The sequence below is a fragment of the Tenrec ecaudatus genome, chromosome X (genome assembly GCF_050624435.1).
Source record: "Tenrec ecaudatus isolate mTenEca1 chromosome X, mTenEca1.hap1, whole genome shotgun sequence".
Taxonomy (NCBI): Eukaryota; Metazoa; Chordata; class Mammalia; order Afrosoricida; family Tenrecidae; genus Tenrec; species Tenrec ecaudatus.
Window position 1 is genome coordinate 54,918,836 of NC_134548.1, and position 27,126 is coordinate 54,945,961.

Consider the following 27,126-nt stretch of genomic DNA (forward strand, 5'->3'; position numbering starts at 1 on the left):
CTGTGCTTGCACCTATGAAAGAATCCCAGCCAGTAAGGAAAGCATACAGGGCTGACACTCTGTAGCAGGGCTAGTAAACTGTATACTGCAGGCAATGCCAGCCTGTAACCTGCTTTCCCATCTTTAAAGGGTTGCGAACAGTGGGGAAAGGGACGGATCATTGAGACCTTCTGTGGTCCACAAAAAGCCTAAACCCTGGACTTTTATAGGAAAAGTTTGCCAGCCACTCACTGCTCAATGGGAACCTTTCTCTTGACTGTACAGAATATTGGGCCTTGACCAGTCTACTCTTAATTTTGCAGGCTTCACCTCAGACTGCCTTCTAGTGTGCATCCTTGTATGTATATTTTCCTTGGTGTATGTGGAAGTTTAAAGGCCTAATTTTGTGACCGACTATTACGAGCCCTAAAGACATATTTGGATAGGAAAGCAGTGGAAGAGAAGAAAAGGCTGGAAGTGAGGTCTTCAAGGTCAGATGGCTCTGCTACAGGGTGGTGGTGGTGGTGTCAATCTTGTTTGTTAGTCAGCGATGCTGAACCCCATACCGCTTATCTCTCAGGGCCCAGCCTGCAGCCCGGTAGGAAATGGTGGAGAACTAGAGGGAGATTAGGACAAACCGGCCTCCTACAGAGCTGATATTTAGTCTTGGGTGGGAGGGAGCAGGAGGGCAGGGGCAACTCCCCCTACCATGCAGTCACATGCATTTTCTATTACAGCTTGGGAGCAGAGGTTACCCAGTGGTTGGGGGTAAATAGAGAGAGCTGCCAACCATAAACAAGCAAACAACAAAAAGCACCGCCGCCGCCGTTGCGCACACACACGTCCATTCTAGGGCCAGGCACTATTAATATCACAATTTTCCATATGAGGAAGCTGTAGCAGAGATGTTCGGTGGCATGTCCAGGGTCACATGACCAAGACCCGTAACCTCAGTTTCCTATTTGTAAAGAAGCGTTAATAATGGGTACTACCTCATCGAGTAGTGGCTAAACAATGACAAATAACACTTGCTAGCCTTAGGGATCCTTCCTCCCACTCAGATCCCTCCGCTCCACCACCTATTTCCACACTATTTTACCAGCTAGCCGACGGCGGCAGAATTGCGGGGACGGCGCCGCACCGCCGGCGTGTTTCGTCGTGGGACCTCGAAGCAGCTATCACCACCTAACAACCTAACAGCCCCTAACATTTGACGTGTGCTTCGCGTGTACTACTTTAGTATTACTCATGAAATCCCCACAGCATTTCTTAATATCATTCGCATTTTTGGCCGCCAACAGCTATTGTGTAGTTTCACCTAACGCAGGGCTCGGCGGCCAGCCTGCCCTCGCTACGTCATCCCCGCGCGCCGCGCGGGAAGAGGCAGGGAAAGTGGCAACGCGGACCCTCGCCAGCCCCTCCTTGCCATGCTTGCTTTCTAGACTCGACACTCGGCACAATTGGCGCGGGCCCGAAAGGTTCCTAAGGTGACTGACTGGGCCAGGGCAGTGGGCAAAGGCGCCGCTGGCAGAACTGCAGCGGGATAATGGAGGGAGGGGGCGAGCGCGAGCCTGGCACTGAACCACCGGCGTTTACCTTACCCTGGCGCTACGGGAACCGCAGCGCCGCCGGACGCACGGGTTCGCTGAGCTCGCGGAAGGCGTGGCCAGCGCGAGGGGCGTGACCACCGTGGGGCGTGGCCGTGTGAGAGGAGAGGGGCGTCAGGGAAGACGCCGGTTGTAGGCGGATCTCGGCCGACATTTGAGAGAACCGGCCCAATGAAAAAGGGGGACAGCGGAGCCCGCGGCTCCACCGGCAGACAGGAAGTTGGCGGCGTGAAGGGTGGGTGGGGCTTGAGAAAGGGCGTGCCCTCGGTAAGTGGACTGGGACGAATTGGTCAGCGTCGACGGTGGGGCGGGAAGGGGGCGGAGGCTAGCGGGAGGCGGCCCTTCTGACTGAAGAGTTCGGCGCGACGTGAAGCTTAGTGTCTGGGCAGGGAGTAGGCCCGGGAAGAGGGAGAGGGGCAGGCCTCCAAGGGGGCGGGACTGAGGCAAGCGTTGGAGGTGGGATCTCGCGGAGTGGAAGGTTCGGCCCCGAGGAGGGGGGGAATTAGATGAATCATTAAGTGTGGGATCTGCGTAGGGGGTGGGTATGATTAGGTGAAAGGGTGGGCAATGCTCCTGAGAGAGAAGCCTGAAAGGGCAGGTTTGTGAAGGGGCTTAAAGGGTCTGGAAATGGGACTAAGAGAGAGTGGAAGGGCAGGGATTAGCAGGCCCTAGAACAGACTGAGTTGGGTTTCTGACTCAGTGAAAGGGCAGGGATTTGAATGGGCTAGAGAGTACTGTTAAAAGGGGGGTGGAATCTAGTGGAAAGGTGAGACACCCCAGTGACCGAAGCAGACCTTGGGAAGAACAGAGTTCAGAATTTCCAAGCTGTAGGGACTTGGAAAGCTTAAGGGGTTACAGTTTGGTCTAAGGGGGCGGGGCCTGGGATCGTGTCCTCGGGGCACTCCCGCACCTTCTGGTCACTTCTCTTTCTCCTCAGGACCCTGTAGGGGCCTCAGTTGACTGGACCATGACCTCCACAGGCCAGGATTCCATCTCAACCAGACAGCTAAGGAGTAGGCACCCTCCAGCCTCGCCTCCCCACAGCTCCAGCGAGGACCCCACGGTAAGACCCCAGACCTGCCCTGGGGTGGGAGGCAAGATGAGCGGCTGGCCGCCTCATGGACTCTGACCCTTCTTTCTGTTTAACAGATGCGAACTGTTAAGACGGATGCTGCAGTTCCCTCCAGCCTTAGTCTGGCAGAGGTAAAGAAGAAAGGCAGAATGAAGAAGCTCAGCCAAGCAGCAGGGCAGGACTTAATCTCAGGGCTGGAAGAACTGGTGAGAGGGGCCTGCCCAGGGTTTAGTTTCCTATGACAACCAGAAGCCTGAGGTGCCCAATCCTGGACACTCTGGGCTGTTTCCTTGGGCTCATGCTCTAATCGGATATCTTCCCTGCTCCCCACCCCCACCCCCTGCAGGATCTGAACCATGAGCCAAAGGCATTGTCTCACACCGGTGTGGTGTTTGATGAGCAGCTCAATGACTTCTACTGCCTCTGGGATGACAGGTGAGGCCGGGTCAGTGGTCCCTACAAACACTCAAGAAGGAACCCTTTCTTAGGCCAATCAGGAAATGGGAAGCAGATAATTTAGGGAAGTGTAACTTGGACTTCATTATGACCCTATAGGACGAGTAGAACTGCCCCCGTGATTTTCCAGAGAGCCTCATCTTTCTCCCTCAGAGCAGCAGGTAGTTTGGAACTGATAACCTTGTGGTTAGCAACCCAACATGCAACCCAGTACACCACCAGGGCTGCTATGCATCTGAATTGACTCAGCACTATGTGAATGACTGAACTTTGACTTGAAAGGGTTCTTTCCAGCACCTACTGTGTGCCTGAAGGGAGCCCCTGGCTAGTGGGAATGACTAAGCTCAGCTGCTAAGAGAAAAGGTTGGAGGGTGTGAGACCACCCAAATGTGTCTAGAAATATAGGCCTGGTGATCTATTTATATTGAAAAAAATCAGCCTTGAAATCCCTGTGGAGTACAGTTCTACTCCAGAACATACGGGATCACCATGAGTTGTCACTGACTCAGTGGCATCTGGTAACTGGTACCAGTAGTATACCAGAAGCTGGTAATTCATATATGGACAAGACAGGGTCCCACCTCAGGGAACTGACAGCAGAGTAGCACAGCTGACCATTAAATAGCCAACAGGACCATTAAATAGCCAACAGCAGTATGAGGTATTTAATGAAGGAGAACTGAAGACTAAGGGATTCAAGAGTGTTTAACAGAAGACCCTAAGCTAGCACCCAAGGAGCTCTAGTGGCATAGAGGGTTACACATTGAGCTACTAACTACAAGGTCAGTGGTTCAAACAACCAGTTACTCTGCGGGAGAAAGAGGATTTTGTTTTTAACAGTTTCAGTGGCACTTCATCCACCTATCCTACAATTCAGTAATTCAGTCATATCAAGCAGAGTTGTACAATTATCACAAATTTTAGAATATTTTCTTCTTCCTTGTTGTGGCAAAAGTATACACAACCAAACATTCTCCAATTTGTAAAGATTTAAAGTCTCAGAAACCCCAAAGGGCAATTCTACTTTGCACAGTAATGCCGCTATAAGTCGGAATTGACTGGATGGCAAATAAGACTTAAGCCTGGGGTTCCTTCTCTGAGGTAAGAACATTTGTACTGAAGCTGAAGAATTACACCGCACATAGACTTTACTTTTATACTGGTAGTAATCCATCAGTAAATCCGTATTGACTCTAAGCTCAACATGTATGTATTCAGTATCTCCCCTCTCCTCACCACTTCTGTTGCCTCCACAGTCATCCTTCACTTAGACTCTTGCTTCTGCCCTTACAGTTTGTTTTCCACACAGCAACTTTTGATGCCATGCTCTTTTTTTTCCAAAAATTCCTCAAATGTGAACTGTTGTCCTCAAGATAAAGTCCAAATTCTTCATCTTGGCCTCTAAGCTTCCACGTGACCTGGCCCCACATCACCTTTGTAATCTCATCATTTACCTTCCTGTCCCTCTGTCCCTTCACTTCATCTACACAGGTCCATTTGCTAGCAGCCCTCATGGTGTTGTGGGTTATACATTGCGCTGCTAAACAAAGTCAGCAGTTCAAAACTACCAGCCTCTCCAAGGGAGAAAGATGAAGCTTCCTACTCCTATAAAGAGTTATAGGGGCCGTTGGGCTCCTCCCTATAGGGTCACCATCAGTGAGTGGTGGTTTGGGCCCCCCTAGCTGTTTCTCAAACGTGCCAGGTAATCCTATCTCCAGAGATTGTTTTTTTGTATTCTTTTTTTTTTTTACATACATAGATATTAGGGGTTTTTTTCTGTTTTTTTTAAATTTGCATTTAAAAATTTTTTTGTGTTCTTTCCCAACTAATGTTTATTCATCATTTGAATCGCATCCAGGTGATGGTTACAACCCTATCCTTCACCTGGTTTTAGATACTCAGAGCCTTATGTAATTGTTTTTAAATTATTTTATTTGGGTGTTTACCCATTAAGTGTCTTTAGTTCCCATATAGGAATGACAAAAACTGTATGCCTTTCATTTATTGAATAAATATTCAGCATCTACAGAGGAGAAATAGGTACAGCAGTAAAAAATTAAACCGTCCTGCCTCATGGGGACTACATTTTAGAAGATAGCAAACCAAAATGAAGCAAAAAAAATTGCATAGAATGGTAGAAAGGGAAGTTCTGTGGAAAATAAAATGGACGGGAGGGTAGTAAAAAGTGCTGAGGTGAGAGTTCTTTGGGGTTAAATAGAATCATTAGTAAGATGCAAAGGAGGCAGAGGTGTGAGCCGTACATACAACTGGGAGAAGAATGTTCCAGGACGGAACAACTACTAAAGTCCCTGAGGCAGGTGAATACTTGGTTTGATTTAGGAGCAGAGAAGACAGTGATGAGAGGGAAGGATGATCGGAGATGGGGTCAGAGAGGAGGACATTATGGAGGGTCTTCCAAAACATCGTGGGGGCCACAGGAGGACTTCAAGTAAAGGATTTGGGTTTTAATTGATGCCTCTGACTGCTGTGTAGAGAAAGGACTGCTGGGGAGCAAAGGAGGGCAGCAGTGAGATCACTACCCTAGCCCAGATGGTGGTAGTGAAGCAGTGGAGGTGAGGAGGAAAACATCAAACTCTGGAGAGTATTTTGAGGTTGGAAACCACAAGAATCAGGAGCAAGTTAGATGGAGCTGGATGGCAGGAGCAGGGCTGGTGCATATCATAGATGGATGAATTTGGATTAGATAAATCTGGAGCCCTGGTAGTAGTTAAAGGAATCCTTGTGGCATAGTGGATACGTGGTGGGTTGCAGTTGGAAACCAGCTGCTCCAAGGGAGAAAGATAAGGCTCTCTACTTCCGGAAAGAGTTATAGTCTCAGAAACCTACAGGGAAATTCTACTCTGTCCTTTTAGAGTCACTATGAGTCAGAATCGACTTGCTGACAGTGAGTTGTTGTTTTTCCCAACAGTTTGATGGTAGATGTGTGTGGTTTTTCCCCAAAAGTTTTATTGGCATATAGTTTACATATCATATAGTTCAGTAGTCCAATCACATCAAAAGGAGTTGTGCAATCAGTTTTTAAGTTTTGGTAGTAGTGAAGCACTCAGCTGCAGCTAACTGAAAGGTCTATGGTTCAAACCTACCACCTGCTCCACTGGAGAAAGATGTGACCATCTGCTTCTATAAAAACTATAACCTTAAAAAAAGATTATAACCTTAGAAACCCTATGAGGCAATTCTTACTCTCTGTATATCTGTTTGTCTAATTTCAAAAGTTCATTGAAAAATTGCATTATCTTTCCATTTTTCCACATACTTCCTCCCCCACCCCAACTTTTTGTGAATGAGGTGAAGATTTATAGAGCAAATCAGTTTTACATTGAAGTATTTATACATACTTTGTAATCACCACAAATTTTTTGGCTGACCTCCCTCTTATTGCATATTGCCTTCCTTTTTACCCAAGTTAAAATATATCTACTCTGTGCTACCCTCTAGCCAATAAATTATCCTTTATTTCCTTCTTATCCACAGCAACTGCCAAAGAATGTTCCTTTTATTAATGTTTACTTTATATTGTGAATTAATAAAGGTTTATACAGAGCATCCAGGGCAATCCCCTCAATGTACCATCACTTATTCGCCTTCTCTGCGTTTCCTGTTTCCAATCTTCTTTCTTCTCTAACACTCCAAACTTTGCCTTTGGATAAATGCTGCCCATTTGAACCTAAGTGGTTGGTGATTCAAACATGGGGTGAGTTTAGTTTCAGACCTGAAAGGTGACTAAGGGCTAGAGTATTGGTGACGGGGTGGGTGTTTCTCACTAGTCTCTGTCCCGCTGGAAAGCCTTGTCTCTTTTATGATTTTGAGTTGAAAGAATGTTTCTTTTAGTTCCCATGGGTGTTTTCTAACACTTTTGAGGTAGCTTCGTGCAGATACACAAACCTGCGTACACGCACGCACACACACATGTACATGTATCTCTCTCCCCGCAGTTTCCCTGAAAGCCCTAAGCGGCTCCACGCCATCAAGGAGCAGCTGACCCAGGAAGGCCTGCTGGATCGCTGTATCTCCATTCAGGTGAGTCCTACAGTCTACTCCTGGACACAGGGCAGGGCACTGGTGGGACTCGAGCCTGCCTTGTTTCTTAGCCATTTATTCCTCATGTCTCCCCAGGCCCGGTTTGCCCAAAAGAAAGAACTGATGCTGGTTCACAGGTAAGGGCTTAGGAGCCTTGTAGGGCTGGGGTGGGCTGATCAGGTTGGCTGATTACTTTCAAAATGAATATCAAAGGCTTTGTGGCTAAGCCTGTCTGAATCTCAATGGCATTACTCATAACATGAGGCCTTTAGTGTGTATCTGGGACTTTGAACACTGTCTGACATATCATCAACTCATAAACTGTTGTTATTATTACCTAGTTGTAAAACCCTGGTGGACGGGAATGGCAGAATGGACTCTGTAAGCACAGTCTTGTTGTCTTCTGTTGTCCAGAATAATCCTAAATCTTGAGCCTCCCAGAAATTGGAAGCTAAATAAAGCAACTCAAGTTTCCTTAAAAAAAAAAACCTGGTGGATATGTGAACAGTCATCAGACCTGTGCCCACAGAGGGCAGCAGGAGCCCAGAATAAGAGGCCTGGTGCTGTGGGTTTTAAGGAAAGCTGGTTTGGCAGAGGAGGGTATCTGAGTTGAGTTGAAAGAGAAGGGGTGAGTCAGATAAAGAGGAGGATTGAGAGGGAAGGAAGGGACAGGCAGGTGGAACATTATGGCCAAAGGCCTAGAGGTAAGGTTTGGTGTGACTAGAGCCAGGTAAAAAGGTGATTAGGAAATGAGGTGGCCTAGACAAGGGAATATGTCCTTTACCTCAGTGGTTCCCCAGCTTGACAGTTGGAGGGGAATTGGCTAATTTGACAAGGGGTCTGATGTGTGGAGGACTCCGATGGGGACCAGGCTCCACTTCAGGACCAAGGAGTGAGACCTGCCCCTGAATCACATCCACTATCTGTTTCCCCAGCAAAGAATACGTTGATCTGATGGAGTCAACCCAGCACATGAATGAGGCAGAACTCCGTGCCCTAGCAGACACTTATGATTCAGTTTTTCTGCATCCAGTATGGATAAGTTTTCGGGGAACAGGGAGTGGGACACCCATATCCCCATGTCCATACGATCCTGGGGCCCTACTTCCCCTGTTTCCCATGAACTCAGCCAAGTGGACAAGCCTGCCCTTGCCCTCATGCTCTCTCTGGCTCCCCACTGTCGCTGCAGAAATCATACTCCTCTACTTGCCTGGCCTCTGGCTCTGTCCTCATGCTGGTGGATGCAGTTCTGGAGGCTAAAGTCCGAAATGGCATGGCCATAATCAGGTAGGAAACGTTGCCATTTAGCTCTTTGCCTTTTAAAAAAATGCCTTATCTCAAATTTAAAATGTACTGGCATGAGGAAGATAGTTACATGGCTCAAAAATCAAATGATATTTTAAAAAATGATACTAAAGCGTATATAAGAAAAATCTCACTCCCACTCCTACCCAGGCACCTACTTCCTCTTGTGGGAAGTAGTCCTTGTAACCAGTGATTCCTATTGCCTCCTAGAGCAGTCTCCCTTTGCCAAGAAATAAATACTACCTCTCACTGACTCTAAGATAATATATTGTCCCTATTTTTTTAACATCTCGAAATCCAGGGGTTTCTTACAAACAATGTTATCTCAATATTTAATTGACAGCATTTTATCCTTTGTTCTTGGCATTTGAAATCATGGTACATCTTTTTTTTTAATAATTTTATTGGGGACTCGTACAACTCTTATCACAATCTATACATTCATCCATTGTGTCAAGCACATGTGTACATTTGTTGCCATCGTCATTCTCAAAACATTTGCTTTCTACTTGAGCCCTTGGTGTCAGCTCCTCATTTTTTCCCTCCCTCACAAACCCTTGATAATTTATAAATATTATTTTTTCATGCCTTACACTGTCCGATGTCTCCCTTCACCCACTTTTCTGTTGTCCGTCCCCCAGGGAGGGGGTTATATATCGATCATTGTGATCAGTTCTCCCTTTCTCCCCGACCTTCCCTGTCCTCTCCTGGTGTCTCTACTCTCATTATTGGTCCTGAGGGGTTTATCTGTCCTGGATTCCCTGTGTTTCTAGCTCTGATCTGTACCAGTGTACAACCTCTGGTCTAGCTGGGTTTGTAAGGTAGAATTGGGATCATGGTAGGGGGTGCAGGGAGGAAGCATTAAGGAACTAGAAGAAAGTTGTATGCTTCATCGTTGCTAAACTGCACCCTGACTGGCTCGTCTCCTCCCCGAGACCCTTCTGTAAGGGGATGTCCAGTTGCCTACAGATGGGCTTTGGGTCTCTACTCTGTACTCCCCCTCATTCACAATGATGATTTTTTGTTCTTTGATACCTGATACCTGATCCCTCTGAAACCTCGTGATCACACAGGCTAATGTGCTTCTTCCATTTGGGCTTTGTTGCTTCTCAGCTGGATGTCCGCATGTTTACTTTCAGGCCTTTTAGACCCCAGATGCTATATCTTTTGATAGCCGGGCTCCATCAACTTTCTTCACCACATGTGCTTATGCACCCCCTTTGTCTTCAGTGATCCTGTCAGGAAGGTGAGCATCATGGACTACCAGTTTAATAGAACAAAGTGTTCTTGCATTGAGGGAGTACTTGAGTAGAGGCCCAAGGTCCATCTGCTACCTTAATACAAAACCTATAAATATATGCACATAGATCTGTTACCCCAAAGTCATATATAAATATATTTACACATGCACTTGCCTGTATTTAGATCTCTATAAATGCCCTTTGCCTCCTAGTTCTTTCCTCTTTCCTTTTACTTTCCTCTTGTCCCACTATCATGTTCAGCCTTCATTTGGATTTCAGTAATTCCTCTCTGTTACATTGCCCTTGATCAAGCCCTACCAGGCCTCCTACACCCTCCTCGCCATCGATTTTGGATCACTTGTTGTTCCCTTGTCCCTGGGTTTGTTAACACCCACTTCCTTTCCCTGGCTTTCCCCTCTCCCATGTCCCTTGGAACCGTCAGTCCCAATGTATTCTCCTCCAGATTATTTATCCCGCCTATCTTATCTAGATAGACCTGCAGGAATAATAATATGCACAAAAACAAGACAAAGCAAAGCACCAAAGGAAAACAAAACAATAACAACAAACAAAAAGAAAAGCCTGTAAATAGTTCAAGATCTCTTGTTGACCTTTAGGAGTGTTTGCTGGTCGAGTCTGATGGAGTGTCACACCCTGGCCCCAAAACCTATTTTTCATATTCCCCGGGGACTTCATTGCTCTGTTCCTCTTGCTATTCTGTTACATATCCTTAGTGTTTCACCTCAGTGTGGTGGGGTCAGATTGGGCGCAATTTCCGCACTGTGTCTCCAGTGCTGTCCCCCATAGCACTATTGGTCAGTGAGGGACATCCTGTCTCATAGTGGGGCTGGCCCTATGGTCCTCTCTGTGCTTTGGCTGCTCTGAGTGGGGATATTATCCTGAGGGCTTGGTGGGCCAGGATGTGCTCCACTCTCTTCCTCCCCCTTCATTTGCTCCTGTGTGCTCTGATCAGACGTGTCCCTCTCCCTGAGCTGTAGCTTCAGTGTTGTCCACTAAAGTAAATTCTTCTGGGGAAAGGGGCAGCTGTCCACACAGTTGGGATTGAGGCTGCCCCTCAGCCCTCTCTATTGGTTCCCTACTTCATGCCAATATGTTGCATTCGTGTCTTAGAGCACTGAGTTGAAGTCCCTCTTTCCCTGTGGAGATATAGACAATATCCTCCCCCTGGGTGGGTTAGTGCCCTGTTCCCCTGCTACCCATGTCTTCCCCCCCATCCACCCCGCCTTGTCATGGTACATCTTTTCATTGTTGGCATCCCAGAGCTGATGAGATGCAGTCAGAGTATCCTTGCACTCCCTCCCCTTTTATCAAGAACAAATAGAAGCCCTAGACACACTCTTTTTCATACTCCACTCTTTTCACTTACATATCTTGGAAAGCGTAGCTTACACCAGTCCTCCCACCCCAACCCTCCCAAAACAACCCTATTGCCATTGAGTTGATTCTGACTCATAGTGACCATACAATGCAGATTCGAACTACTCCATAGGGATTCCAAGGCTGTCCACGTTGACTGAAGCAGACTGCTGCATTTTCCTCCTGCAGAGCACTTGGTGAATTCGAATCATGGATTTTTTAGTTAGCATCTGACCACTTAACCACTGCAACACTGTTATTGTTAGGTGCCATCTAGTCGGTTCCGAACCATAAAAACCCTGTGCACAGCAGAACAAAACACTGCTCTATCCTGCAGCATACTCAAAATTGTTCCTATGCCTGAACCCATTGTTGCAGCCACTGTGTCCATCTGTTTCCTTGGGGGCTTTCCTCTTTGTTGCTGCCCCTCCACTTTAGCAAGCATGCTGTCCTTCATGCAAGATGAAGTCTGTCTCTAAGGAATACACTCTGGCTCTACTTCTTCCCAGACAGACTTGTTTGTCCTTTTGGCAATCCATGGTATTTTCAGTATTCCTGATCAGCACTACAATTTAAACACATTAGTTCTTCATCTTCCTGATTCATTGCCCAACTTTCACAATGAGGCGATTGAAAATACCATGGTTTGGGTCAGGCACACCTAAGTCCTCAGAGTAACCTCCCTACTTTTCAACACTTATCAAATTTTATGCAATAGGCTTAACCTAATGCAGTGTGTTCTTTGATCTCTTGAGAATTGATTGTGGATCCAAGCAATATGAAATCCTTAACAACTTTAATCTTTTCAACACTAAGACTACTTAAACTTAGCTTAGAGCCATGTGAAACACCATTGTACAAAATTTTTTTTAATCATTTTATTGGGGGCTCATACAACTCTTATCACAATCCATACATACATCAATTGTATAAAGCATATTTGTACATTCGTTAACCTCATCATTCTCAAAACATTTGCTCTCCATGTAAGTCCCTGGCATCAGCTCCTCATTTTTTCCCCATCATCCCCACTCCCCCCTCTCTCATGAACCCTTGATAATTTATAAATTATTATTTTGTCATATCTTACACTGTCCGACATCTCCCTTCACCCACTTTTCTGTCGTCCGTCCCCCAGGGAGAATCCTTGTAATCGGTTCCCCCTCTATACCCCACCCTACCTCTACCCTCCTGGTATCGCCACTCTCACCACTGGTCCTGAGGGGTTCATCTGTCATGGATTCCCTGTGTTTCCAGTTCCTATCTGTACCAGTGTACATCCTCTGATCTAGCCAGATTTGTAAGGCAGAATTGGGATCATGGTGGGGGTGGGGGAGGAAGCATTTAGGAACTAGAGAAAAGTTGTATGTTTCATCGTTGCCACATGGCACCCTGACTGTCTCATGTCCTCTCTGTGACGCTTCCATAAGGGGATGTCCAATTGCCTACAGATAGGCTTTGGGTCCCCACCCTACACTCCCCCTCATTCACAACATTGTACAAACATTTAACCAGCCCCCAGAACCAAATACTTTGATTCTTTCCATCATCTAGTTTTGTTTTTGTTTTCATTCTGCAGCACTGGACACTTAGAAACCTGTTATTTCTCACTTTTTGTTGTTTAGATATTTGACTAAATCCCCAGAAGCAGAATGAATGGGTATTGGGGGTGAAGGTGTGTACACAGTTACCGTTTGAACTCTGGAAAATCTCCCTTGTAGAGAGAAGTATAGATTGGAGGCAATAAGGGTTCACAGGTCCCAGTTAGTCAGTTCTTAGCAGATTTGTTGTCTTTGGAGGAGTTGGAAGTCCAGGATTAGGGAGCTGGGGGAGAAGCTGCCTCTATAGAGGAGGAAAAGAGAAACCCTACCCCCCTTTGTGGCCTTCTCTGTTCTCCCCAGGCCTCCTGGACACCACGCCCAGCACAATCGTATGGATGGGTATTGCATGTTCAACCACGTGGCTGTGGCTGCTCGCTACGCTCAGCAGAAGTATGGTGTTCCGAGGTCAGCAGCAGCCTGGCAGTTCTGGGGGTGGCCTGGGATATGGTATCATATCTGGGCTCTTCCCTCGAGTTCACCTTGATCCCCTTACACAGTGTCCTCTCTCTCCTGGCTTACAGAATCCTTATCGTGGATTGGGATGTACACCATGGCCAAGGAATACAGTACACCTTTGAGCAGGACCCCAGGTATGCTCCAAGACGAACTGCAGATGCTAGACTCTCAGCCATTGTTCCTCAAGAGTCCCAGCCCAGGAGTCTAGGACAGAAAGAAAGGAAAGGCAGTCACAGAATCTCTGCTAGAACTCTTTCTAAAGTCTCTCTTACTATCACTCTATAAGGCAGGGACCGTTGGGTTCCCTATTTTACAGATGAGGAAACTGAGGCTCACAAGTTAAGAGGCTACCCATTGGGAAAGTGATGGAGACATAACTTAAGCTGACAAGTATTTGGGGACCTTGTTCACTGACACTTGAGTATAAGCCATCCTGAATATCTGCTGAGGCACCTAATTTTACCACAAAAACTGTGTTAAAAATGCGGGGAAACTCGGTTAATACTCGAGTATATACGGTATGTGTTCAAAAAAATACAGACGTGTCTAAAGAAGTCTGAGTCTCTTAGAGTTCCTGTCACCTCAAAAATAACTGTTGACGGTATAGATTCTAACCGATTTTTTCCTACAGATCTATAGACGCTCATTATTACTGTTCTTGTCATCAACATATATGTGATGACCACGTAGTTTCAGAAATAGCTCCAACCAAATAGTTCAGATAAAAAGAGTAAAGAATGACCACTATGCTATGGGAAGAAAGTTACTAAGAACTTTTTTTTCTAATGAACACTGAAGCATTTGTTCTTTTTTGGATACTTTGTTGATGAGTAAGAATTATGAAGATGTTTAATACATTGCTCTGAAGTGAAAACTCCATGCCCTTTAGTCTCGAAAGTCCTCTTCTAACAGGGTTTGGGGGTAGAGACAGTTTGCCAAATCAAACCTACTGCCTTTGAGGTAATTCTGCCGTTTAATGCCCTACAAGGACAGAGTGGAATTGCTTGGTAGGTTTCCCAAGGCTTTAAATCTTTAGTACGTGAGGGGACAGCCTCATCTTTCTTCTGTGGATCGACTGGTGCATTTGAACTACCAACCTATAATTAGCAATCCAACAAGTAACCCATTATTCCATCAGGCTCCTTAGAGACTGTGCCAGCTTAAAGATAGAGCCTATAAATTAAAACTGTTGCTGTGTGCTGTGATTCCAACTCGCAGTGACACGCTAGGACAGAGCAGCAGTCCATAGGGGCTTTTCTAGTCTGTAATCTCCCTGAGAGCAGACTGCCGGGTTTCTTCTCCATGGAGCATCTGGTGAGTTCAAACCTCTGATGACTAGGTCACCCACTGCTGCATCACCAGGGCTCCTTAAACTAAGACTAAGGGGTTCAACAAAATTGGTGGCCTGGTAATTCAAAATGGGCTATTCAGTGTTGATTTAGCATACAATGAAATGCCTAATTTCTCCAGAGGAAAAACATCACACCATCATCTTTTTTTAATATATATATTTGTTTTTTTAGAGGTATAAGTTTACATAGTGAATTAGGTTCCCATTAATACCATTCTGGTTGTTCTGTTTGAGTCATCTCGTTTCCTTGCCCGCTTACATCTTTTTCCTCTTTGCTTTAGAGTAATTGTTGACCATTTGGTCTCATATAGATGATTTTTTAAAACTTTCTATTCTGATTTATGTGAAAGTTTACAGAGCAGATCATGAATTTTGCATTCAACAATTTATACAAATTTTGTTTCAACTCATCCATTTCAATCCCCTCAGTGTACAGTTGCGTATATCCTTGGGTACATGCTAACCTTTAAATCTTAAATTGTTGATTATTCTAACACAAGGGTGAGCTTAGTTCCAGACCAGAAGAGTGACTAAGAGCCATAGTTTAGATGGTCCCACCAGTTGCAGACCTACCAATAAGCCTTATCTTTTAAAATTTTGAGTTCTGTTCAATGTGCTTCTCTCATTCTATCCAGGACCTACTAATGTGATTCTTTTCAGAGCATTTCATAACAGTAGCCAGGTATCATCTAGTTCTTCTGTGTTGTGTTGTGTTGTGGAAACTAGCAGATGGTTTTTTCAAGCAGCGTAATATTCACAGGTGTTGTCTTTATTTTCTAAGGTAGGGAAAGTGGGGACCCTGAGGGCTCCATAGCCCACATGTGTGTTGCCCCATCCCTGGTTCATCTAGTGCAGTGTTCTCAACCTTCCGACTGCCACAACACTTAAACGCAGCCCCTCATGTTGTGGTGACCACCCCACCCCCCAACATAAACTTATTTTCGTTGCTACTTCATAACTGTCATTTTGCTACTGTTATGAACATGGCTACCCCTTTGAAAGGGTCATTCGACTCTCAAAGGGGTCACGACCCACAGGTTGAGAACCACTGATCCAGTGCCTCAAAGTCCTGAGGCTTTCTACATCCCAGAGAATTAACTGAAGTCTCGCATTGTCTGAGATCTTTTCCTTCATTCTCTTTGTCTTTCTGGGTTGCTACTTGTTTAAAATTCCTTTGCTATCATTTGTCTGCGATTGTGGAAGGGAGAGGAGGTAAATCTGTGCTATCAACCAGCCATTCTTCAGTTGAACTTATATTAAAGTTCCCTTCTGTTAGCTTTATGAACTTAGTGTTCTTGGATCTTATTGCTGTTGCAGTTTAACTCTGGCGACACTCTTGTGAGGTTATCTTTCTTTAAAAATGTTCTTAATTTCTTTAGCCCCCTGATGATATTTTTATGTTCTACTCAATTTTTCTTCCACTGATGGTAACTTACTACCACCAAAAAAGCTTAGCATTTATACCAGATTTTTTAAACCGATAGTTCAATCATATCAAGAAGAGTTGTAGTCATTAATCACAATTTAAGAACATTTTATTCTAACTTGTATAATCCTTGCTATTAGCCCCCTATTTCCCCCAACCTTCCCTGCCATGCCAAGAAGCCATAAATCTAGTTCCTGTCTGTAGATTCACCCATCCTAGATTTCATATACTCCCCGATGAAATATCTTTGTTTTGTATTTGACCTATAAAATGAAGTAGCAAAAGAGATCTGTAAAGTACAGATCTGTAAAGGATCTACCCCTTCACTGCCCTTATGATAGCCCCGAATCCCCTGCTTCCCCACCATTTTCTACATAAAGACCCAAGTTTCACCCCCAAGAACCTCATGCCCTCTGTGGGTCTCCAACATCATAGGCTGTTACTATCTTGGTTACGGGGCCATGTGTTCAGGCAAGCATGACCTAGAGACCCCTGCAAGGTCAGATACTCTTGGGGACTGGGACCCCAAAGTTCTCAGCATCCGGGAGCTGAGCACATGTAGTCAGATGAACACTAAGGGGACCGGGCAGTGGTGAGGTGGAAGCTTGAGTGATGACTGAGTGAGGTAGTAGATGAATGGATGGAAGTATCGATGACTGAGAATGAATAAATTGGTGATTGAATGGAAGGGTGAATGAACAAAAGGATGAATAGATGTACTGATTAACAAGAGCGATGAATGGAGTGCTTGAATGGGGGAACAAGTGATGAGTGAACCATGGGAAGCTGTGGATTATGCCTCACCTCTTTTTTTCTCTGCTTCCAGCGTCCTGTATTTCTCCATCCACCGCTATGAGCATGGCCAGTTCTGGCCTCACCTGAAGGCCTCTAACTGGTCAGCCACAGGCTCCAGCCGAGGCCAAGGATACAACATTAATGTGCCTTGGAACCAGGTCAGTGTTGACACACCCTTTTTGCCCTCACATCCATGCCTACTCCACCCTGTAGCCAGTCCAGTGCAAGTTGACACTGATGGAAACTGTTGTGCCTCTGCAGGTGGGAATGCGGGATGCCGACTACATTGCTGCGTTCCTGCACATTCTCCTGCCAGTCGCCTTCGAGGTCCTGGGGACCTGAGATTGGTTCGGGTCAGGGCAATGGGGGAGTATGGGCCATGAGGACTTGGCCTCATGTAGTTCCTTCTCTCCTCAGTTCCAGCCTGAGCTGGTCCTGGTGGCTGCTGGCTATGATGCTCTCCAAGGGGACCCCAAGGTAAGGCAGGCTCCTGGGCTGACAGGTAGGCAGCAGGGCTTCATGGAATCAGGCTGACCCTTCCTGCCCCTCAGGGCGAGATGGCGGTCACTCCAGCAGGGTTCGCCCACCTAACCCACCTACTCATGGGTCTGGCAGGAGGCAAGCTGATCCTGTCTCTGGAGGTGAGTGACACATCGTGTCTACAGCTTGCCCTGTCACCACCATTTTTGTCTTGACTTGTGGCTTCTGGAGCACGTTAGAACCAGACTTTCGAGGCCAAGTAGGGCTTTCAACCCCAGCCCTTCTACTTACAAGCTCTCTAACCTGCCAAAACTCAATTCACTCTGTGCCTCACCTTTTTTTAATTTGAGGCAGACATGTTTCTAGCCATTGCCTTAGGTTCTTATCCAATAAATGAATTGGCTGTGTCACCTTCTAAATTCCTTGTTACTTGACATTATGTGATCACTCTACGTTATTCCCCCAAGAAAGTCCGGTCCTCTCCTGACTCCTGCACAACTCCTTCCAGGGTGGCTACAACTGTCGCTCCCTGGCTGAGGGTGTTAGTGCCTCCCTCCACACCCTTCTGGGAGACCCTTGTCCAATACTGGAGTCACTTGGTGCCCCCTGCATAAGGTGAGCTTAGATGGAGAAGTGGGTGAGTAGGACGTCACAGCTCCCCCCACCTCCACCAGGATCATTGCATCCATTCTTTGCCTCCCTCCCTCCAGTGCCCGAAATTCAATCTCCTGCACTCTGATAGCCCTGGAGCCTTTCTGGGAGGTCCTGGTGCAAGCTGGTAGGAAGTGGGCTTGGTGTGAAGGGTTTGGCATGAAGTGAGTGGTGGTGTGGTGGTGGAGGAATTGGGTCCTTCTCTCTTTGGATCCTGCTGTCAGGCCAGGTAGAAAGAGTGGAGTGAATGTGACCTCCTTCTTGTAGCGGCAACCCTCAAGGAAGACGAGGAGATGGCCAAAGATGTTGACCCATTGGAGCCTGCTGCCCCCCAAATCCTGACCTGGCCAGTGCTGCAGGCTCGCACAGGACTGATCTATGACCAGCGCATGATGAGTCACTGTAACTTAAGGGATAAGTATGTAGTCTGAGGGCCAGGATAAGTGGGTTTAGGGGTCCCTCCCTTGCTTCTCAAGCATTGAGCCGCTCCCCCCCATTTTTTCTCCTGCCCTCAGCTACCACCCTGAGAAGCCCCAGCGCATCTCGAGAATTGCGAGCTATCTGGAAGAGTGGGGTCTCAGTGAGCGCTGCCTCACCCTGCCTGCACGCCCTGCCACCGACGCCGAGCTGCTCACCTGCCACAGGTCAGGACCCCTTTCTCCCACGCCTCGGGCTTGACACAGGGCAGGACTGAGCACACAGGACTGGAACCCCCTCAGTGTACACCTGTGCCCCTCTCTGTGCCTCCAGCGCTGAGTACATCACTCATCTGAGGGCCACAGAGAAGATGAAACCCCGTGAGCTGCACCGGGAGGCCTCCAACTATGACTCCATTTATATCTGCCCCAGCACCTTCACCTGTGCACAGCTCGCCACTGGCTCAGTCTGCCACCTAGTGGAAGCTGTGCTCGCTGGAAAGGTACGTCCTTTGTGGGGTGGGCAGCAGGCTGGAAGAGGGGAAGTCCTCAGGGCATGGGCAGGAGATGCTCTGGGAGATTTGGGCATGGGTAAGAAAAAAACAGGTTTGAGGAGGGGCCTGGAAAAGGAAGGGACTCCTCTGCTTACTAGAGAGGTGCACCTATACAAGATGGAGATGGCATGGCTGGGTCAGGAGACGGGAGAGATGCATAGCATCTGGTGGAGGGGACAGGAGATACGGGAGAGAAGAAAGGGGGTGAAGGTTAACCTCGACTTGCTGCTCTTCTCCCAGGTTCTAAATGGTACCGCCGTGGTGCGCCCTCCAGGACACCATGCCGAGCGGGATGCTGCTTGTGGTTTCTGCTTTTTCAATTCTGTGGCTGTGGCTGCTCGCCATGCCCAGGCCATCAGTGGGCGTGCTTTGCGGTGAGGACGCTCTAATACTCACTGACCTGGATAGTCAATGCTGACTACTAGTGACATTATAGGACAGGCCTTAGAGAAATGCACCCTTAAAATGATATTAAAAAGGAAAAAAAAAAGAAACACACCTTTAGGTTTCCAAGACTAACTCTTCACGAGAGTAGAAAGTCCCGTCTTTCTCCCGAGAAGTAGCTAGTGGCTTTGAACTGCTAACCTTGCAGTTAGCAACCCAACTTGTAACCACTATACCAGAGGGCTCTCTAGAGACCCCAGAATCCTGGCCTTCAGTGGGACCTGGCAACCCCTCCCTTCACCATCCTAGAAGGCCAGCTAGTCTATGTGGTGTCACTTCCAGAATTTTCCCCAAAACAACAAAAAAGGCTGACCCATTTTGCACTATCCCTATGAGGACCAAGGATCTAACCTCTCAGTGCTTTCCCACATTGTATCCCAAGTTAGGGCACCCTGGTATGTATAAAACAGGCTCCAGGGCCCAGTGGACTGACCCCTAGCAGTTATCAAGCAGAACCCAGGATCTAACCCTCAGCACTTCTTCTAGCCCAGAGTGAAACTCTCAAGACCCAGCATCTGGCTTTCATACTCTGATAGGACCCAGTCCTGCCACCAGCACTAAATACCCGTGCCAGGCCAGGGTGTTGCCTGTGCCCTGGGTTACTAAACTACTGTCTCCCCTCCCCCAGGATCCTGATTGTGGATTGGGATATCCATCATGGTAATGGAACTCAACACATGTTTGAGGACGACCCCAGGTACGGGACTGGGGCAGGAGGATGGCCAGGGGAGTAGGTGGGCCTTGCCGCAGGCATCCTGGGCACTTCTAGAGTCAAGGCAGTCACTAACTAGCCCTGGCCTCCTTCCCCCACCCTGTAGTGTGCTCTATATATCACTTCACCGTTACGATCGTGGCACCTTCTTCCCCATGGGGAATGAGGGTGCCAGCAGCCAGATTGGCCAGGCCCCCGCTTTGGGCTTCACTGTCAACGTGGCCTGGAATGGATCCCGAATAGGTGACCCTGACTACCTGACTGCCTGGCATCGTCTAGTGCTTCCCATTGCCTATGAGGTACACTTCAGGATCTAGGTAACACGACTGCAAGAGTGGGGCTCGGGATAGTACCATCCTGTCTTCTCAGTGGATGTGTCTGACTTCCAGATGCCTGATCATACACAAGAGCCCATGGTGGCTGACGTGTCTACTGGTGTGTGTGTGTGTGTGTGTGTGTGTGGTTTGCATGTGACTGTACATGTTTGTGCTGTGTATACCACCGTGAGTCGCTGTGTGCTTTTCCCTGTGTGAGCATGGCTGTGTGTAATAGCTAGCTCTGTGTAACTGTGAGCGAGAGAGGGAAGGGGGGCCTGAGCATGTGTCTGTGGGTAGCTTTTCATCACCACTTTTTCTGTATGCGATGAGAGGAACATTGTATGTCACTGTATGTTGTTATCTCTGTGACCTTTTCAACAGTTGAGGGCTGTGTGTGGCAACCATACCTGTGTGTGGCCATTCACGTCTTCTCTGTTTGCCTCGCTCAGTTTAACCCAGAATTGGTGCTGGTCTCAGCTGGCTTTGATGCCGCCCGTGGAGACCCCTTGGGGGGCTGCCAGGTATCGCCTGATGGCTATGCTCACCTCACCCATCTGCTGATGGGCCTTGCCAATGGCCGCATTATCCTAATCCTCGAGGTAACTTTACCATCCCACTTCCCACTGTGGGAGGGTAGTTTAGAAGGCTCAGAATCCTGCCCTTTGGGTTAGCTAGCTGCATCTCAGAGCAATTTCCTAAAATCTTCTATTGAGCATCATTTTTGCATCTCTTTCGAACCCTGACACTGGTGGTCCCCACCTACTTTTGTTGGCCCACGCAGGGTATCTTACCCACACATTCCCTGAGGAGTTTCCCTCTTTTTCCTTAACCCAGGGTGGCTATAACCTGACGTCCATCTCGGAGTCCATGGCGGCTTGTACACGCACCCTCCTTGGGGACGCACCACCCCTGCTGGCCCCTATGCGGCCCCCACTATCAAGGGCCCTGGCCTCAATCTCAGAGACCATCTGCATCCATCACAGATACTGGCGCAGCGTGCAGATCAAAAGTGAGTAGCCTTAGAGACTTGGGGGCAATGAGGGATTCAGGAAGGAGCAGCGATTAGGGGCAGAAAGGGGGAGTAGCACCCTAACTCAAGGATCTCCTAACCACCATTCTAGGGGTAGAAGTCAAGGAGGAGGAACCCTCCAATTCTGAGCTGATCACCAAGAAGGAACATCAGCCAGCCAGTCCCACATCAGCCAAGGGCATGGCCACACCAAAAGCAAATCAGGAAGCAGCCGGGAAGGAAGCTACCTTAGCATCAGCTGTGGAAGAGTCCACGCCAGGCCAGGCCAAGGCAAACACAACTGTGGCTGAACTCACTCAAGACCAGTCCCTGGAGGCAGCCACCGGCGAGACTGTGCTCAACCAGACCCATTCAGTGGAGATTCTTGGGGACGCCAAGTCAACTTCTTGCACTGACAACCAGACTCTGCAATCTTCAGCTGAGCAGGGAACCACCTTTCATGGATCCCCTAGTAACCTGGCCACCCCCCAATCCTCAACTGTGCAGGGAACCACTCCGCACGGATCCCCTAGGCACAGGGGTGAGAGTGTCGGGACCTTGGACTTAAGCCAAAAGGCTGAGGTAAGGCCCTCCACACCAGGTACAGGGAAGAGGGGGCAATAGCCTGGCCGCTCTGATTCCTCCTTTGCTTCTGTGTGTTCAGGAGGCCCCACATTCTCAACTCCCAGAAGAAGGGAAACTACTCGGAGAGGCAGCTGGAGGTCAGGACGTGGAAGATTCCATTGTGGTGGGCTTTGAGGACACCGACGAGGTGAGCTCGGCGAGAAGCTGAGATGATGGTTTCCTTCGATTGCCCCATTCGGTATCTGGGTTGGAGAGATTGGGCCCCATCTTATTTATTGTCATCCTCCTCAGGCCACATTTTGGGCTGTGACACCATTGCCCTGGTGTCCCCATTTGACGGAAGTAAGCCCCATACCTGCAACAGGCCTGGATGTGACCCAACCTTGTGGGGTCTGTGGAACCCTCCAGGAGAATTGGGTGTGTCTGTCTTGCTATCAGGTATGGAGAGCCGGGGGCTGGAGTAGAGGTTAACCCAGGAAGAAGATGGCAGATGGGTATTGCCCACTCTGCCCAAAACTCACCTCTCAACTTTAGGTCTGCTGTAGTCGTTATGTGAAGGCCCATATGATCCGCCACCATGAAGAAACAGGACACCCGCTAGTCCTCAGCTTCATCGACATGTCCACATGGTGTTACCACTGCCAGGCCTATGTCCACCACCAGGTGTGCCCTGAACAGACACTTCAATGCATGCACACCTAACCCCTCTCCCAATACCTTTTCTGATTGTGGAAGAGTAGACTGGGGACCCCTCTGCTTGGCTGTCACATGTGATCATTTTGTGTGTCTATGTCAGAATGAACTTGATGGCAGAGAGTGAGTGTGGTGTTGGGGCTATGAGATAATCCAGGGGACCGAGTTAGAGGGCCGAAGTGAGGGTAGTGTCATGGCTGAAGTAGAGGGCCCTCACTTGCTCTTATCTTCCTCATTCTTGCCTCCTCTCTAGACTCTCATTGATGTGAAGAACGCCGTTTACCAAAACAAGTTTGGGGAGGACATGCCTCAGCCACATTAAATACCAAAGTGTGCACTCTTTCTCTTCTGAGATTCAAGATAAGACACCAGCTCTTAGTTCATCCCAACCCGTATCTTGAATGAGGGGTAGCCTCTCAGGCAACCTCACCCTGAATAGCCTTTACAATAGCCCAGTGGTGCTTATTTAACTGTAAATATGTTGAAGAATTCAGTGATAAACTGTAGATTGCCTCTTAGCCCATGCCTGCGTGAAGAACTTCATCTACACCCCTCAAAGGAAAAAGGGTAACTCGATGTCTTTAAGGAGGAACTGATAACATGAAGATAATGACATTGGAGGGAGGGTGGGTCATGCTGGCAGGTATGGTGGGGTTGCATATGTAATAAAGTATAAGCTGTTACAGAAACTTGGGAAAGCCTTTCTTTTTCTTAATTTTTAAAAGAACCGTCTTTAAGAGATCCTTAACATTTCATACACATTCTGATTCAACGCATTGCAATCCCTTCAAAGTACCATGGCTTATCTCCCTTCTTTCCCTACTCTGAACTTTGTTGTTGGGTAAATGCTACCCTCTTCATCTTAAATGTTTGGTTCTTCTAACACAGATGTGAGTTAAGCTCCCCACCTGAAGGGCAGGAGCCATTGTCTGGTGATCCCAATCCAACCAATAAGACTAGTCTCTTGATTTTGCGTTCTGTTTCACATTTTTCTCCTCTGTCCAGGACCTCTTAATGCACTCCTTTCCAAAGCAGTGGGTAGTGGTATCCAAGTTTGGCTCTCAGCAACTGATGTTTGCATGGTCCTTTGGGCCAGTTGTTTCCATATGTCTTGATTTTCATCAGTCTTTCCTCTGGATGGGGAGAGACCAGTATTTGCACATACGATGGCTGCTCACGAGTTCTCAAGACCCCAGTTGCAACCCACCAAAGTAGAGCATAGAACATTGTCTTTGGGAACTGCTATGACACTTGTCCCCCAAGAGTCTGGGCTTGACTCCCTAAGGCCAGCTACTCGTTCCTTAAAGGTTTGCTTATGTCTAAGAAGTTTTCATAATTTTATCCCCTATATGCTCCATCATATTCATGGATTATATTTGTAGCAAAATAAATACACAATGCCAGTGTGGAGTAGGGAACCAGTGGAGAGGTCTGAGGGACTGGCCCCAATCCCAACTACTACATGGACACCTGCCCCTCCCCCCAGAAGAATTTATTTCAAAGGACGGCACTGAATCTGCAGCTCCGGGAGAGTGACATAACTGATCAGAGCACACGGGAGCAGATGAAGGGCGAGGAGGAAAGAGTGGAGCCCATCCTGGCCCACCAGGCCTTGAAGGACTATGTTCCCTCAGAGCAGCCAGCCCACAGAGGATCACGTGGCCGGCCTCATTAAGACACGATGTCCCTCACTTGACCCATAGCCCTATAGGGGACAACACCAGAGACAATGTGGGAATTGTGCGTGATCTGATGCCGCCACACTGAGGCAAAACACTAAGGGGGTGCAACAGAACAGCAAGGGAATGGAGCAGCGAGGTCCCCAGGGAATGCCAAAGGTGGACTTTGGGTCAGGGCTTGGTGCCCCAACAGACTGGACTGGAAAACACTCCGAAAGGCCAACAAACAGTCTTTGAACTAACTACAAGTTTTTTTTCTTGTGTTTTGTTTCTTGTCATTGGTTTGTTGTATATTGTTGCTTGGTTTTGCTCTGTCTTGTTTTTGTGCATGTTATTATCTCCACAGGTCTGTCTAAATAAGATCGGTTGGATGAACTATCTGGAGGAGAAAATAATGGAACTGACAGTTCCGGGGGTCATGGGAGAGCGGGAGGTGGGCAGAAAGGTAGTAATGTTAACAAACCCAGGGACAAAGGAGCAACAAGTGATCCAAATCTGTGGTGAGGAGGGTGTAGGAGGCCTGAGCTAGGAGGCAAAGGGCATTTATAGAGGTCTAAATAAAGGCATGTACATATGTAAATATATGGGGGTGGGGAAATAGATCTATGCCCATATATTTATAAGTTTAGTATTAAGGTAGCAGAAGGACTTTGGGCCTCCACTCAAGTATTCCCTCAATGCAAGAATACTTTCTTCTATTAAGTTGGCATTCTATGATGCTCACCTTCCTGACACAATCACTGAAGACAAAGTAGGTGAATAAGCAAATGTGGTGAAGAAAGCTGATCGTGCCCAGCTATCAAAGTATATAGTGTCTAGGTCTTAAAGGCTTGAAGGTAAACAAGCGGCCATCTAGCTCAGAAACAACAAAGCCCACATAGAAGAAGCACACCAGCCTGCGTGATCACGAGGTGCCGAAGGGATCAGGTATCAGGCATCATCAGAACAAAAAACCATATCATAGTGAATGAGGGGGAGTGTGGAGTGGAGACCCAAAGCATATTTGTAGGCCACTAGACATCCCCTTACAGAAGGGTCTCACCTTAGGGAAGAGAGGAGCCAGTCAGGGTGTGATGCAGCAACGATGAAACATACAACTTTCCTCTAGTTCATAAATGCTTCCTCCCCCAACTATCATGATCCCACTTCTACCTTGCAAGTCTGGCTAGACCAGAGGATGTACACTGGTACAGATAGGAAGTGGAAACAGGGAATCCAGGGTGGGTGATCCCTTCAGGACCAGTAGTGTGAGTGGTGATACTGGGAGGGTGGGTTGGAAAGGGGGAACTGATTACAAGGATCTACATGTGACCTCCCTGGGGGATGGACAACAGAAAAGTGGGTGAAGGGAGACGTCGGACAGGGCAAGATATGACAAAATAATAACAAATTATCAAGGGTTCATGAGGGAGGGGGCAGCAGGGAAAGGGGGAAAATGAGCTGATGCCAGGGGCTTAGGTAGAGAGCAAATGTTTTGAGAATGATGAGGGCAATGAATGTGCAGATGTGCTTTACACAATTGGTGTATGTATGGCTTGTGATAAGAGTTGTATGAACCCCTAATAAAATTATTAAAAGGGGGGAAAAAAGAAAACCAGGAAATGGAAGGGCAAGAAGTTTCCTGTCAGTTGAGTTAACCTCTTTTTTTTTTTAACAATTTATTGGGGCTCATACACTTCTCTTTTCTTCTTTTACATTTTATTAGGGACTCATACAACTCTTGCCACAATCCATACATATACATACATCAATTGTATAAAGCACATCCATACATTCCCATGTTAACCTCTTTTTAAAGTGCATTCCCACCCAACAGCTGAGCTGCTTCCATCTCCTGGGTCAGAACTGTGTTACAAGGCTGCTATAGCTGAAAGGGAGTCTGGGGAATTTCTTAGGTGGACATGTTCAATGCAGATAAAACTGCACTCCATCCTTCAATAGAATAACTCTCCTGCAACCCTTTCCCTCCAGGTAAGTACACAACCTGCTTTCCAGCTACCAAAAATGACTGCATAAGGCTGAATGGTCCTCTGGCCACAAAAGACAAAAAACCAAACTCACTGCCATCAAGTTGATTTTGACTCATAGTGTGACCTCACAGGACTGGATAGAACTGCCCCTGTGGGTTTCCAAGACTAACTCTTTGTGGAAGTAGAAAGCCTTGTCTTTCTCCCATGGCCACAAAAAGTCTCCCAGAAAACATTTCCCAAAGTCTAGTTGTTAAGTCTTTGGGCTCAGTCTGGACAAACTTGCTCAGATCGCCTTCCTTGCCCCAAAGTGGAAGTGGGCACAGGGTCACCTCATCCCGCTTTGTCATGGAAGGGGTGACATATGAGGCTGGCCTGAAATGGGAATTGTAAAATTTTCTATATGGACTCACCCTCCTCAGGGAAGCCATGCAAGCCACGTTGTGGATGGGATCCCAGGTTTTCAAGTGTCTTATGAGGGCACTCCAATAGCACTGGCCAAACAAATGGTTCTGTATTCCCTGAGGAGGTTGAGATCCCTCTTCTCTTATAGTCCTGATGGCCAGTCACTGTCATTCCCCTTCTCTGAGCCTTGCTTTGCCTCCTTGATGAAAGGGGGGTTGGTGGCGAAAGCGAGACCTCACCAGGAGGTCCTGACCATTGGGTGTGAGCATTGGTGAGCACCTGGCGCAAGTTGCACGCCGCGCGCTCAGTCCAATGGATTCCCTTTCAGAAGGAGGAGCCCTTCGCCCGTCTCAGGCGACGGCGCCCTTGCTTTCTCACTGCTCAAACCCCAAACCGAGTCTGCCTTCACGCAACCCCCCCCTCTGTATCTCTAAGACAAATTATGTGGACACACAGAATGTACCCACATCCCAAGCTTTCCTCAACAGTTTACCGTCCCCTCCATCG

General features: G+C 47.5%; 1 protein-coding gene across 1 annotated transcript; it reads left to right on the top strand.

Moving 5' to 3' along the window:
• The first annotated feature begins 1,944 nt into the window (after positions 1 to 1,944).
• On the top strand, positions 1,945 to 23,248 carry HDAC6 (histone deacetylase 6). Its single transcript, XM_075538896.1, has 29 exons — positions 1,945 to 2,064; positions 2,524 to 2,649; positions 2,736 to 2,864; positions 3,005 to 3,093; positions 7,071 to 7,155; positions 7,252 to 7,292; positions 8,091 to 8,187; positions 8,345 to 8,442; positions 12,980 to 13,084; positions 13,201 to 13,269; positions 16,739 to 16,865; positions 16,969 to 17,034; positions 17,125 to 17,184; positions 17,259 to 17,348; positions 17,696 to 17,802; positions 17,898 to 17,965; positions 18,106 to 18,256; positions 18,354 to 18,482; positions 18,589 to 18,757; positions 19,049 to 19,182; positions 19,881 to 19,949; positions 20,071 to 20,263; positions 20,731 to 20,880; positions 21,116 to 21,290; positions 21,403 to 21,872; positions 21,955 to 22,062; positions 22,167 to 22,313; positions 22,410 to 22,538; positions 22,822 to 23,248. Exons 2-29 carry the CDS (start codon positions 2,554 to 2,556, stop codon positions 22,888 to 22,890), a joined length of 3,420 nt encoding a protein of 1,139 aa, XP_075395011.1. The 5' UTR covers positions 1,945 to 2,064; positions 2,524 to 2,553; the 3' UTR covers positions 22,891 to 23,248.
• The last annotated feature ends 3,878 nt before the right edge of the window (positions 23,249 to 27,126 follow it).